At 33.8% G+C, this 15597-nt stretch overlaps 1 protein-coding gene across 2 annotated transcripts in view; it reads right to left on the bottom strand.

The window, feature by feature from the left end:
* The window catches only part of Glra3 (glycine receptor, alpha 3), a 140958-nt gene that overhangs the window by 27011 nt on the left and 98350 nt on the right, over positions 1–15597 (bottom strand). For both annotated transcript variants that reach the window (XM_005373530.2, XM_005373531.2), the window contains exons 6-7: positions 4813–4950; positions 388–602 (exon numbers count right to left, since the gene is read on the bottom strand). In XM_005373530.2, the coding sequence (XP_005373587.1) occupies positions 388–602; positions 4813–4950 (353 nt within the window). The remainder of the gene's footprint in view (positions 1–387; positions 603–4812; positions 4951–15597) is intronic.

Genomic DNA, 15597 nt, shown 5'->3' with positions numbered 1-15597 from the left:
AAGTATTTTTAAAAATTTGAGGGGGCAGGGTCTTATTATGCTATTCAGGCTGGTCTTGAACTCTGTAGTCCATGCTGGCTTCAAACTTGTGGCAATCCTCCTGCCTCAGTCTCCCGAGTTCTAGAATTACAGACATGTGCCCCTATACCCATTAAGACTACTCTTGATGATTAAATATTTAGGGACTATCACACAAAGTATGGATAGCAGATATCACTGGTTTGTTCAATGCTTCCTTTTCTCTTTTTATGTTTTCCAAGTTTTCTGCTTGGTAATGTATTATTTTTAAAATCAGTAATGAGATACAAATGCTACTGGAAAAGATCTGACTGTGATACCTTTCTCAGTGTATGTGTAAATATGTGTATTTCTTTTTAACAAACTTACCTTTGGCAAGGAGGCTCGTGACCCTGAACTCTGTGTGGTCATAGTCAGCACTGTAGTTATTCCCAAAGCAACCCTGGCTGGAGCCGCATCCATGTTGATCCAGAATGAAACCCAAGATAGAATTACAATCAAGAGACTGGGGATGTACATCTGGATGAGATAGTAGCCCATTTGTCGTTCCAGATGGAATCTCACTTCTATACAAGTAAACTTTCCTAATTAGTCATAAGATAAACACATTGATTAGTAGAGAAGATTTTTCTTATGGCATCACATATCACAATTTAATTTTCAGAGCAATTTTGTCCTAAAAATTCCCACTGTAATGAAGAAACCCCAAACCACATAATTAAATTTTATTTGTGATTTCTTTTTCTGTTAGCATCTATAAGCTGTGTAAAGAGTGAGATCTTTTAGCAAATAGTGTGTAATCTTATCGCCTCACCACTGAGCAGTACTTTTGAAATTCCTGAAAGATTATGTTTTTGTTTGATTGTAGTAATTGTTTCAAAGACAGACAATGAAATCCATATTTACCATATAAAGATTTTCTTTACTCATTGACTACTTCTGTTGGTTTTCAATGCTTATTGACACCTAGGAGCTGTTGTTTCAGAGATGTTTGCATTTAAAGTATTAAGAGATGAATACAAGTAAAGATGGATATTTCTTTAAATAATGAAACAAGAAGATGTGTGTACTTTTAGTAACTTCTGGCGTAACTGTAAAATACAGTAAAATGAGCAATTTATACTCATTTTGTATATTTATGCCTTTGTATATCTATTATTTACCTCTCTTATGGTAAAAGAGGAGCAAACTATATTTCAAAGATTAAATTGATATTTCTGCTTATCCTCTGGTTTTACTTCCTTTTCTGTTATCTCTACTACTCTGTTACTTGTCCTTTTAAATTTTTTTTCTAAATCACCAATTCTTGTTTTTCTAATGTTAATTATTTTGAGAAAGATAAGTCAGACAGTTAGTGGTCTTCTCTTTAAGTAATCTTCTTTCACCTAAACATGAAAGAAAAATGGCAAAGACCCATATCCAGGAAGAGTGCGAGTGTCTCTCTGGGTATGTTTCATGTGATAGATCTGCTAACGTGGCTTACTCCCAAAAGATTGCACACTTGATGAAGGAGATGGGGTAGATGTGATTCTAGAATTTAAGTCTGAACAGATATTCACTGGCTCTTGGAGGATTGGATTCCGCTTTGTAACATGTAGCAATTAGAAACACGTTCAAGCCATGTAGCTTCCCCTCCTTTGTTTATCAAATGCATATAGCAGGCTTAAAGTTTCTTGAAATATAAAAAAAAATATTTAGAGCTTTAATGCTCTATTTAACATGAAAATTTAAAAATTTTCATTAAAAAGAATGGAAAGAGGCCCAAAGTAACTGAAATATTTTTATTACATCACTGTTAAATAACCTGCTAAGCAATCTCATGACATAATTACTAACAACTGTACTGACCACTTGGATATACGGTATGATTTATCTAACTTTAATATAATTCTCAAGAAAAAACAAACTGTTGCTATTTTTTAAAAAAGTTTTTATATAAAAATTGTTCAGAAGAAATAAAAGGTATACACATGTGCACATACCATTGTTTGAAGAATATATGATATTTATAGCTTCTGTGGGTGTGCACACACTTGTACAACTGTATGTTCTGTGTATTTTTGTGAAGAGAAAAACCAACAATTTCTACAAAAGAAATCTATCATCTACGCATCATAGCAATAGATTATTAGGCAAGGAGAGAGAGGCAGATTTTGAAGAGATTAGGAGGGGGCAGGCTGTAGGACTTTGATGTACCTAACTTAAAATATACTTTTGGACCATGAATAAAAAAATGAAATTGAATAGAGCATTTGGGTTGGTGCAGTCATTTGTATATGAATTTATAACTTCAATGCGTTTTATTAGAAAAATGTATTTCCAAGTATGATTTTCATAAAACCTGGAGTTTTCTTTGTTGCTTTTTTCATTTGCATAAGGAATATAGAGGACATCTCTGCCTACCACTGGATAATAATTAACAGATGACTCCTGTGCGTTGTAAGAATAATATAACATGGAGCTTAGTTTCTGAGACAAATTAAGTGCATATCTGATGGATGAACTTGCCAGATGCATTTATTCTCTCATAATTTTGGGCAATTTATGATATTTTATATCCTAGATTATAAAGCTATGAAATTTCTATCATATCATCTGAGAAAACACCTGTGCAGCTTTTTGCTTTAAGTAGACACTCATAACTGTATGTTCTGTTCCTGTAATAATTCGGTGCATACCCCCAGCTAAGTATGCAAATTTGCTCTGTACTAAGGAAGAACCTTGAGATATGTATCATAACAACTTGTCCCAAGGTAATCTTCACAGCTTCAGCTCTTATTCTGGGTGTAATGTATGGCCTTAAACTTTATGTGTACCTCGAGACTGTGGATGTGACTTTATTTGGAAATAAGGTATGTGCAGATGCACTCAAGTTAAAATGAAGTTATTCTGGATGAAGGGAGCCCTGATGTAATATGCCTGGTGAGAAGAGGAAAATTTGGACACAGAGATACAGACATAAAAGGAAAATCTGTAGCTCTGAAGGCAGCGAATAGTGTGTCTGTGACCCAAGGAATACCAATGATTGGCATAAATATGAAACTAGAAAAGGCAGGGAGAGATTGTTCCCTAGAGCCTCCAGGCAGAGTATGGTTCTGCTGACCCCTTGACTTCAGGCTTCTAACCACTAGAACTGTGAGAAAAGAAATTTCTTTTGCTTTAAGCTACCAAATTTGCCAGCAGGATTTTGTGGCAGCCCTAGGAAACGAATACAACACCCTATCCCAAAGGTCTAGAGACTTCTGCATTTCCCTAAAAATTGTATCAGAATTTGTATACAGAAATTGTATCAGGACAAAACTGTCCTTAGCTGAGCAAGCTGACGACTTTCTTGGCCTTCATCTTTGTATTAAGACATTAACCTTGAATTCCCTAATAAGCTCATGTCTATCACCTTCATCTCTGAGTAAAGTGGCCAGGACTTTATGAACAGATATTTTGCATTTGTTTAAAAAATAAGAAAGATTAAGGATTTTGTATAGTAATAGGTCTGATCACAGTTCTGGAAAATGCTGAGGCCAAAATGAGTCATAGTTTACTGTAATAAAATGATAAGAGCAGCAGTAGATGCTGATGAAGGCTGTATAGTCACCAAACTAGAGAGATGCTATGTGGGCAACTGAAGGGAGTTATAGTAATCAGGTTAGGTATTTGGGAAGAGCTCATACCAGTGAAGAAAAGTAAAGGGATTTTAGAAATGTACACATCCTACTGAGTCTCTTAATTGCTGGTGCTGGTGACTACATCTGATAATTACTCTGAAAGGCACAAAGTTCCCGTGCTGGCCTGCGTAGTACATGCTTAGATAAAAATGCCTTGAAATGCGTAAAAATATGGCCAAAGAGAAAGTTTAGGCAAATAAAATCTTTTAAAACAGCAACTCATTTTATTATATTTTTTTCTCACCAAATATTTTTTATTGGGAATAATAGTTATTTTCTTTTCAAATAGTATCAGTTATAGCTTATAATGGGTTTAATTTTTAAATATTTTAAAGAAAAAGAAACAAAAACAATAAACACATAAACATAAGAACAAAATTCCAGAACAATATGACAGAAGGGTAACAATGGTCAGCACATTGCCACATTGTACATTGTTATCTGCGAATTAGTTACTCAGAGTACGAGATACCAGCATTTAATTGTCCAGATAATATTAGTACAAGCCTATCCTTTCAGTGGACTGAGAAAAATTAGCAGTGTATCTATCTTAACTATTTTTCACATATACATATATATATATGTATATATTTTCCTTTAGCTTTTTCCTTCCTTCCCCTTTCCCATTTCTCTAAACCAGTTTCTCTTTCCTTTTGAAGTTTTTTTTCCCGTTTTACAATATCTATTGTACATTTTGGATCATATTTACTCTCTCAGCTTCTGACACTAGAGAGACAATATGATGTTTACACATTTGTGTCTGGTTTATTTTTGAACATGGACTCAAGTTGCATCCATTTACCTATAAAAGTCTCCAGTTTATCCTTTCCTTTTATTTCATAAGCATAACATTTTAAGAATCTTTTCTATGTAAATACAGGCTTTTCACAAAAATTATTTGTCTAACTAGATACCAAGCATTTGTTTGATTTCATGTAAGACAATCATACAACAATATGCAATAAATCAATGCATCTACATGTTTCAAATGCTTCAACTTTCTGCTCTGTCCCTATAGAAAACATTAAGCTATATAAAGTTAAAATAGTTAAACTAGCACTACTGTTAGTAAACCTCTGTGTATCATAAAGTCACAAATGGTAAGTGTAAAGAAGGATAATTAACCCCCTACCTGTATTGTAATGTTTAGTGCAATAGCGTAAATCTTTTTCTTCTTTCAGCAGAAACTGGGGCAAAGTGAGTCCTTCTGCCACTTGCACAGGTGCCTCATCTTGCCATTCAAAAATTAGATCATTCATTGTGTACCCAACTAAGCAAAACATAACAGATATTAATAGCTGAAAAGGATGTTCAAAGAAAGGAAGAAAAAAACAGTTGTGTACTCATACAGGACACAAGAATAACCGTGTCATCTCACCTTTGTCAGTTGAGCTATGCATTACCTGATTCCATTTCAAAAATGTGGAACACTGATGAAATAATGTATGCAACTGAAGTAGCCAAGAAAAAGTGTAACATGAAGTATAGATAAAAAGTGTAACATGACAGGTAAAAGCTTAAGGAAGATACATATGCATTCTTTTTTTGGGAACTGCAGTGAATTCATTAATTCAGCAATTTAAATTTTGGTTTTACTCAATTCATTTTTTTCCCTCTCACCTTCTTTCAAATTAGAATGATTTTAACACAAACCAAAACTTTCACTAGGTAGAAAATGACTTCCACTGGTACAACATCTGTGTGTGGGCGTCACTACTGCCTGATAACTTCTTAATTTAATTTTCTTAGTATGTAGCATCTGCTTCTGTGTTCCAGGTCCCAACATGGATAAAAGTATGTTTTAAATAAAAACATCTTTTTTTTTTTGTACGAAGAAAATCCACTGGAAATATAGTTTACATAGGAAAATTTTTTGCATATGCTATTCGTGATTTCAGGCTACAATTAAATAACAGATTTGCAGTAAGTCAACAGTGTTTGGTAAGCTATATTGTCATATTTCTGTCTATGTGAGAGATATCTAAAACGGGTAGAATTTTGTATTTTTTTCCTCCAAGTGAGAAGCTATGGAAACTTATGTTTGGAGGCTACTGCAGAGGAGCTGGGGCAGGAGGCTTGTCACCGCCAATGAATCCCTTGTTGCAGAACTACCACGGAGGTGGCAAGGGAGAGGCAGCACGGCGTGATTTCTAAGCTAAGTCAAGTGGTCAGAAAAGGAAGAAAACTTTCTGTGTGTATGAAGATGCATACAAGCAAATCTGTTCCAGGCAGTTATTCCTGAAAACAAGCTTGTAATTTAGGGAAAAGACCATGAGTAATTATAAATACTTAGTTCAGAGTAGGTTAGACAGTACAGAGCGGTGGGTCGGAAAGGGAACTGATCACTTTTCACTCTCCCCAATATCTGGAAAAGAACCTTCCAGAGAATCTCAGGGGCTGTGGTGATCATGACTGTGTTCCTCTCACTGACTCTTGGGCATGTCTAGCAGCATGGCCCCACACACCCTGGGGATGGGAATGGCAAGAGTCTCAGTGATCAGACCTCTTTAGATTTCCAGGGATTCTGTTGCTCATGTTTATAGCAGTGGTAGCATCCATGTGGTGGCTTATTTTAGAGCAAGCATTATTTTTAGAGTTTATAAAGTCACTCAGACTTAAGGTCTGTCTGATTTTTGGTTCTAGAATACATATGAATCAGGCTTAAATTCTGTCTGACTTTTGGCTCTAGAACACATATTTTTGGTTGTAGTAGTATCCTTTAAGACTGTTGCATTTGGCACAGGAATAATTTGATATCTAACTTGCTTTAAACAAGAATGCATTTCTGCAAACCCTGCAATTAATAACTATTTATTGATAATAATCATGAGCCCTTTAATATGTCCATTAGGAATACCATTTTACCTAGAAAGAAAATAGGTGTACATTTCTAAGTGATCTAAAAATAGTAACATAGGCACCAATTTTTCTCTGGTGCCAAGAGAGACAAGTAACTTTTTCTTTAATGCATATCATCACTGAACACAAAATATTCAGATTTTTGTCCCAATTTAGATTAGTAGGAAAGTGAGTTGAAAGCTCATTTTGTTTAAACATTCTGAATTTTTTGGGAGATTTTCTGTGAAAACTAAGTAGCTACCTGAAAGTCCCTCCAAGACAAGCTCTCATTAGTCTCTGATCCAATTTATAGAAACACATGTATCTTATTCTTCTGGAAAATAATAATAAACACTAAATTATTTAGGCATGAACATTTTCTAATCATACTATTTTACCTCATTATAAGCTATATAAAATTTGAAATCAGAAAACCTACATAAAATTTTAACCTATATTAAACCTCATTATAACCTATATTAAATTTGAAATCAGAGGGAAAATAATGAGATAGCCAGGGTCAGAGGAAATTCCTTAATTCTGAATAACTTATTGGGTGTTTAAGGAAACTAACTGATGGCATTATTGAGTTAAGAAACTTTTAAAAAAATCTTCAAAATAGTCAATTTTCTTCCACATGGTTCAAAGTATTTTAACATCCTTAGGCTTTTGGTTGACAGATGTCTATATAAGTCTAAGAATATGAAGAGAAGCAGATGGCTAATGAGATTAGAGTTGTGAGCTGAATCACCTTACATTACAATAAGCTTCACAAGGAGAATAACTTGTTCAGACACTAACTTCAGCCAATGATCTCATGGTAGCCATGGTGGAGACCTGTGAATGAATGGTGCAATACTTGCTTCTTCAACAGGTATTTACTGGGCACAAACTGTGTGTAAGTCATCTCACTACACTGGAGTTGGACCTTGAAAACAACGTAGGACCTATTTGCCTTTAAAGAGTGCGAGAGAAGGTAAAGTACTTCACGCAAAGAGCAAATTCATTTGAAAGAAACTGAAAAGTACCAAGTTAGAAATAAAAAATAGAACTAGCTTTATTCATCTAGAAAGGAGCCAATTTGCATAAAACAGCACCTGAAATGAACAGAAACATTAGTGTAAGATTGAGTGAGGTTTACAACCCTGGTTGAAAAGTTGGATTTTTAAAAAAAATCCTAGTGGGTAATTGTTATGGCTTGTGTCTAGATGTCCCCCCTAAAGCCTCGTGCAGTCATACTTGGGGCCTTTTTGAGGTGGCTGAATGTAGAAAGTGTGGCACTAGAATTGAGAATTCACGGTACAGTTCTAGGCTCAAGGGCACTAGGATTAAGAGTGTGAGTGCTACCTGTCTTAAATAGCCTGCATAGCAATAATAGTTCATTGGAATCTTTTGAGCAAGAGAATGACATTACAACAATTATTCTTTAGACATATCACTGTAGCCTAATCCTTTTGTGGGGTACACAAGGACAAAACCATTTTTATAGCCATAATTAGACAGAGCTTGCCTTTTTATTGTTTTGACATTTACCTTGATATTGAAAAATCAATGGTGAGTAAAACTTTTATGGCTTTAGCACAAATAAAGACAGTGACATCAAATTGTGCTGATGTTCTTTATTGCTGTATTTCTCATAAAACGGTACTAGTTTTATTTAAGAATGTTTTTAATCCTTGATTAGCAGTAAGTATCTTACAGTAAAAACAAGACCACTTTTAGACAATGGTCTTTTGTCCTTAATAAAACAGTAAAAAATATTAATTTTATTGAATCGACCTTTGTTTAAATGATGTTTAATATTCTGCAAGCCAAATTAGGAAGTCTATACAAAATACTGAGCTGTGTTTTAGGGCGTGATGATTCTTTCAAGGAATAGCACCAGTGTGACTGAACTGCAAGCTGAACCAGCTGTTATTTTTTGTTGTTGTTAAAGAAACATCATTTTTACTTCAAAAACTTATTGGCACACCCTGGTTATTATGCCTGGGCATTTGGCAGACCATTTTCTTGAACATGAAGAAACTAAGTTTACCATGTCAAGTGAAAACAACTGTCAGTATTTGTTGTCAGCAATACATTCTGATCAAAGGAACATTAGTATTTTGGAAAAGTTTTCATTACACAACGCATTCAATAACATTCCAATACTTAGAGATTTTTTGATGAGCTCAATGACAATGCTAACAGATGAGGTATTTTGATATTGTACAATGAAACGTGCTTGGAAAATCTGAGAAACACATTAAACATATTTTCCAAAAGATTTCAAAGCATGGTTTTAAAAACTACACATAGACAAATGATCCATTCCAAGGTCAAGATGGACAAATGAATTTTAATGGTTGCTATATTGCATATTGTTGTCTTCAAATTAGTTGTACAGATTACCAGATATAAGCATGCAAAATTGATCAAAAAATTAAGCATTAACTGTCCCTTTCAATAAACCATTGGACATCAGTGGTACAGTTATCCCAGCTATCCTTCTATATATATTTTTTCCCTTCCTTCTTTTTTTATGTTTTTTCCCTTCCTTCTTTCTTTCTTTCTCTCTCTCTCTCCTTTCCCTCATCCCAGTTGTTCTATCCTTGGAGCAATTTCTTTTCCTTTCATTGATATGCTCCCTTCTTGAAGGTCATCTATGGGGCTAAACCAGACTGAGCAGCATCAGAATGATGGTCTGTGGTCAGGATTGATGGTTGTGTTTATGCCAGAAGAAACAGCAACAACGTGGTAACTACAGCCTAGTAGACATTGTCAAGACTACCACAGGCCTAGACTGTTGCCTAATCCCACGAGGGAAAGGGTCTGGAAGAATTCATGGTATTTTCGACAAGTTTGAGGAGTAGGATGCTTAAAATGAATTTAATTATAATTGTGTAAAATGTGCATTATTTTGTATGCAGGTACCTTAGAAAATAGTCATGGCACATATTTAAATATTTTCTTATAATTTGAGAAGTATTTTAAAAACACACATGCAATTAATATGCCATAGAAGTTTGCAAGAGTTAAAAGATTGAATTATACTTTTTTACACGGATTCTTCCTGGCCCTCTAAACCTATGCAAATTCTGAGTTTTCATTTTCTCCTCATGTCTTTAGATAAGATGATAGCTCAGTGTGCCACAGTGATATACTCTTGTTTTTTTATGGCGGTCTGTGTTAGCTCGGCCACAATGCAAGACTCTCCATCAGAACCTCTAGAAAGAAACAGAACATGGACACTTCCATATTCTTCTGCCTAAGGTCCCTGAAATTTTTGCCATTTTAGGGCACTGTTCTCATTCTCTACTGAATATCAAGCTGATGGGAGAACTGTTGTATCCTCAGGATCCTAAACAGGCTTCCTTCCATCCTCTTCCTCCTGTGAATGCTCACTTTGGGAAAAGTTCTATTTTTTAATATTGTCACTAAGACAATATTAATTCTATGTTCTGTTGACTGTATCTTCTACTCTACTTTATGCCATTGCACACATTCTGAACCATAAAATAAGAATGTTGACTCTAACACCTTTAGAAAAGGTATTGTAAATGTTATTGTCTAATTTCAATTAATTTGAACAAAATTAATTAATGAGGGAAATTATAACACATCTCGATCCTCTCTTCATCTCTCTCCTTTGAAAATTGTTTCTACTCTTTAAATCCTGAAAGTTGCATAATAGAAACTGAAAAACAAAAATGCATGCATTAGTCTCAACTCACGGTCCTACCCACTAGTGTTACCTAGTTTTCTTTGCCTCATGACCAGTTGTCTTTTATTTCCTTTCTCTTTCTTCTATGTCATTTATGTGCAAGTAAACATACATGTATATCTATATACACATACATATGTACATACACTGTATGTGGTTATAAACTTAAAACATTTCAGGCAAAAATATATGAAGTTTATTAATTAATTTCAATTAACTTGAACAAAATTTTTGTTCTTGAAGAAAATAAATGAATGCATGCATAGGAGCGGGCTACAGATAAAGTAAAATTTAAATAATTAAATTCTGTTGAAAGGCAGAAAAAAAGATTGTCGTAAACATAGTGAAATGCTATGAGTTTGGGTAGGGGGGTGCATTTTTATGAATATACTCTAGCAAAATTGATCCATAATTTTGAAGCAATTTACATGAAAATCTCTACACGATTTTCAATTGGAAATTAATCTGAAATATAAAATATGTAGATAGCAAAGGTAGCTGTGAGGAAAAAAGCAGCCCTTCCTTACAGGAGGTAACGTACAGAAGGTTGTAAGAGAGGCAAATTAAACAGATGTCACAGAACAAAGCCTAAAAGCAGGCATATGTATGAAATTTAAGGTAAAAATGATACTTCAAATCAGCATGGAAAAACTTTTAATTAGTGATTATGGGAGAGATTTCTGTTCACTGAGAGAAAAGAATGAATCAAAATAAAATATATTTAAAATGTAAGCACAATCTGCTATCAAAGTTCTGGTTTAAAATATACTGTTTTTGGTTAATATTGAGATGTATAAGCACAACCAGATTTAATTATATATTATATATACAAGTTTTACATAACCCTTACATGAAAATATATAGTATTATATATGATAAAATATTTTAATATATTGTACTTTTTATACTTGAAAGAAACAATAAGGTTATGATATCAATAATTTATACAAAATAAAGATGGAAAGATAATTCAAAAAGAACTGAACAAAAATTTAAACAAAATTTACAGACAAAACAGGAATGGTTTTTGCCAATGTAGAAAACAAGAAGATGAAAATAGAATGATATGTAATTTCATAGCCATCAAATTAGACCAAAACCTTAAATCTGTGGTATAATGGCAATTTTAACATGAGTTTGATATAAATATATTTTTAAATTTCATATATTTTTGCCTGAAATGTTTTAAGTTTATAACCACATACAGTGTATGTACATATGTATGTGTATATAGATATACATGTATGTTTACTTGCACATAAATGACGTAGAAGAAAGAGAAAGGAAATAAAAGACAACTGGTCATGAGGCAAAGAAAACTAGGTAACACTAGTGGGTAGGACCGTGAGTTGAGACTAATGCATGCATTTTTGTTTTTCAGTTTCTATTATGCAACTTTCAGGATTTAAAGAGTAGAAACAATTTTCAAAGGAGAGAGATGAAGAGAGGATCGAGATGTGTTATAATTTCCCTCATGTGAATGTGTTTATTATATGCTACAAACATATATTACTAAAAGTTTTTAAAAGCTAAACATTTTAATTAGTCTTGAAATTCAAGTTTTACAAGCTTCATTAAAGGAATACCCCATAGTTTGAAAACAATGAAACAGAAAAGAAAAAGAAGCAGTGTTTTGATTTTCAAGACATCATTCAAGTATATTATCACTATTTAAAGCAAGTAATCTTTAGCAGTTAAAAATAGTTTAAAAGATTACACAAGAAACAAGAGGTTATTGTGTTATACTTCATAAAATGGATAGTAGTATATAAAAGAATTTTACAAAAGGGAGACTGTGGGCTGACAATACATTTAAGCTCAAAATGAGTTTAGAGATTTATAAATAAGTTATAGATGTGCATTTAGTTTCAAAAGTAAACCAGGATCATATTTGGCCTAGCTATCTCAAAAAATTATCAAAAGATAGAGATTTCTGGTTTGACCCAGTTTGCAAATTCTTATGTTCTTAATATGCAGCAGGAATTAAAAAAAATAGGGAACAATTTGTTCACTCCTGGCACATGCTGAGCATTGCTAAGAGAAATATTACTCAAGTAAATTTTATTGACCTGACAAGGAACAACTGCTATGTCAAAATACATTTAACTAAAACCTCTTTATTTATAATTTGTGCATTTAATTTTAATTCTTTTGCCATAACTCATGCTGTTGCATGTGGTTTCATTTGAGTTATATGTCTACTAAATTAAAGAATTACATGTCTTCTTAATAACTATACTGCCTCTTAAACTTTCTGGTAAACTGACCTATGGCCATTATTTTACATTACTTGCCTTAAATTTCTTTTTGAAGACCTGAGATGCTACTATATAACACAGATTTAAGTGTTCCCTCTTTCTCTTGGGACAAAGGTGAAAATATAAATCGTAACTCCTAAATGTTCTTTTTGACAATCACCCCAATAATTTTGTTCACATCTCTCAAAACTTCACACAGTTGACACAAGTTAAATATACAATTTTTTAAATTCTTGTGAGAAATCTCAGTTAAAATCAGAAAAGGACCTGATTGTGAGCCTATTTTAATGAAAATAGATCTTTTAGTTGGTTGGATTTCTGCAGTCAGAGAGGTTATAAGAGGATTTTGTGGGGCTGGGGATTTAGTTCAGCGGCAAAGCGCCTGCCTGGCAAGTGCAAGGTCATGAGTTCGGTTCCCGGTACCGGAGAAAAACCAAAAAAAAAAAAAAAAAAGAAGAGGATTTTGTCTATCCTTTTATTACAAACTTTAGATTGTGGAGAAACATCCTACATCTGTCTCCACCCCCCAAGGCTGAGGCTCAAGATCTGCTCAAATTTGTGAAATAATCAAGTCAACCTTCATAGCTTCCAAATGCCAACAAAGACACCGTAAGCCCAGTCAACAATGTCTAAAAATTTACAATATTCTGAGTAGAGAATACAAAGATACTGTGATGATCCTCTTGGACTTTTGAAGTCTGATATTTCAACATTGTTGCTTACACACAAGAACAAAAGCCTAGATAATCCTCGAGAAGGCCTCTGGGTTGGCACAAGTCCCACTGGAGATTCTGGAAGCATGTGAAGAATGTCATGAAATAGTATTAATAATGCTATGAAATTTAAACTTGAACATAATTTGATAGCTTGAGTGTCAGAAAAAAGATTATAAAATTTTGGTGCAATTTCTCTTAAAGCTGGAATACCCTTTACCATTGCCCTATAGTCACTGAAGCTTCCAAAGAAGGTAATCAGTCTAGTAATGGACAGGCTTCAAACACCAAAATCCATATATAGTATAGTATATAGTATAAGAAAAACTAAATTGAGCTCATCTTGACAGAAATCCAGAGGTTACAATAAATTATTATTTTATAATTTATCACACAATTAAAACTACATTGCTTCTTTAGGATGTACTAACCCAATTTGTATCATTTTACTTATTAGTAAAATTTAGCCAATACATATTATTGCCAGAGTAAAGATACCTGATAACTTACTTGGAGCCAAAAGTAAATATAATATGTATAAGTAAAATGCAAATGGTATTTGACCAGAAAAATATCTAAATAATTAGACTCTATAATTCTGTTGCATCCTTCAAAATCAAGTCACAATGAAGAATTAGTGATGACTCTGGAAAATAGTTTTAGAGGAAACTTAAAACATTACTGTAATAATACATGTTATGTTAGAGTGTTTTTAAATATCATATCTTTCAGATAGAAATCTCACATCAAGATAACTCATTATTTGAAAGTCTTAAATTGTTCGTCACAGACAAACACAAGGGCTGGGGATATAGCTCAGTGACATAAGCACTTGTCTGGGCAACTTGCGGTCATGAGTTTGATTCCTGATGCAAAAAAAAAAAAAAAAAAAACAAGCAATAACAAATGCTGGTGGGGCTGCGAGGAAAAAGGGAACCCTTCTCCATCGTTAGTGGAAGTGTAGACTGGTGCATCCACTGTGGAAATCCGTGTGTAGAGTCCTCAAAATCTAGGACTAAAGCCTCTGTTCAACCCAGCCATTCCCCTTCTTGGTTTCTTCCTGAAAGAATTAAAAGCATCATACTACAGCGATATATGCATGCCCATGTTTACAGCAGCACAGTTTGTAATAGCCAAATCTTGGAAACAGCCCAAATGCCCATCAACCAATGAATGGATAAAGATGTGGGTTTTTTTTTTTTTTAGCACAATGAAGTACTACTCTGCTTGAGAAGGATAAGCTTGAGACATTTCTAGCTAAATGTATCCACTTGAGACCATTCTCAAGTGAAACAAATTGGACACATGTGTAAATATCACATTGCATCTCTGGTATCAGAAACTGAAAGTGTAAATAAGAACTAAAATGTATAACAGATATTGTGAAATGGGAAGAAAATGTTCAAAGGGGAAGGGGAACAAGGTGGGATGGAACAGATGGGGAAGAATGGAAACAAAGCCTTTGTCAGTGGGAGAGGATGGGAGGCGTTTGGGAAAAAATAAGAATCAAGATATATTATGTACAGGTACAAATTCCCTATGGTGAATATGATCATTAGGAATATCTAAAATGCACCAATAAAATTAATTTAAAAAATAAGAAAAGTAATGAGATTATCCTTTACAACATTTTTTAAAGTCTAGGTCAGTCATCCATATCTGTGTGATGTTTTGGAAAACAGATCTGTGTTCTAAGCCTGACTCATCACTAGCACTCATTAGTAGCTATGTCTGTTTGGATGAGTTACTTAAAGTTTCTGAATGTTTGACTTTTCACCTGTAAGGGAAAATGGAGTTCTCCCACAGGATGGCTGTAAGAACTAACACATTCCCACCAGTTTGAACCTGCAGTACACGGGCAGGATTTGCACCACCTGATGGGTCTGGCTCATGCTACTCACTGGGACAGGACACTCAGGCATGTACCACCAGTGGTTTAGAGCTGCCCAGCAGCAAGACACATCTATCTTCTTCTCATGAACGTGTTAAGAAAATGTATACATGGCCGGCCGTAAAAAATAGTCTACTACTGTGCAATTTACTGTGAATGTAAGGCATATATCCTGCCACTGTATCTGTTTTTATTTTTTAATTTATTTTTTGTGGTACAGAGAATCGAACTCACGATCTCACACTTGCCAGGTAGGAGCTGTGCCACTAAGCTATATTCCCCAGCCTCCCTGTTTTTATTTTTTAAAAACAACTTACTACACCTAAAATTTAGTAGATCAAAGCACAGCTATTCAAAAGATACTATCATCTGAAAAAGAGTGGTGAATACATGTATATAAACTTGTAAGTCTTTTATAAGAATCTTTAAGCAATTCATTATTTTATTTCTATGCATTACAAAAAATGGAGGTCTTAAAAAAAATGGAGGTCTTATCTTTTGTGCATCTGAAATG

This window comes from Chinchilla lanigera, unplaced genomic scaffold, assembly GCF_000276665.1.
Source record: "Chinchilla lanigera isolate Chin_1 unplaced genomic scaffold, ChiLan1.0 scaffold00002, whole genome shotgun sequence".
Classification (NCBI taxonomy): domain Eukaryota; kingdom Metazoa; phylum Chordata; class Mammalia; order Rodentia; family Chinchillidae; genus Chinchilla; species Chinchilla lanigera.
The sequence above is the reverse complement of the archived record's forward strand: the minus strand, read 5'-3'. Positions and strand labels throughout refer to the sequence as shown.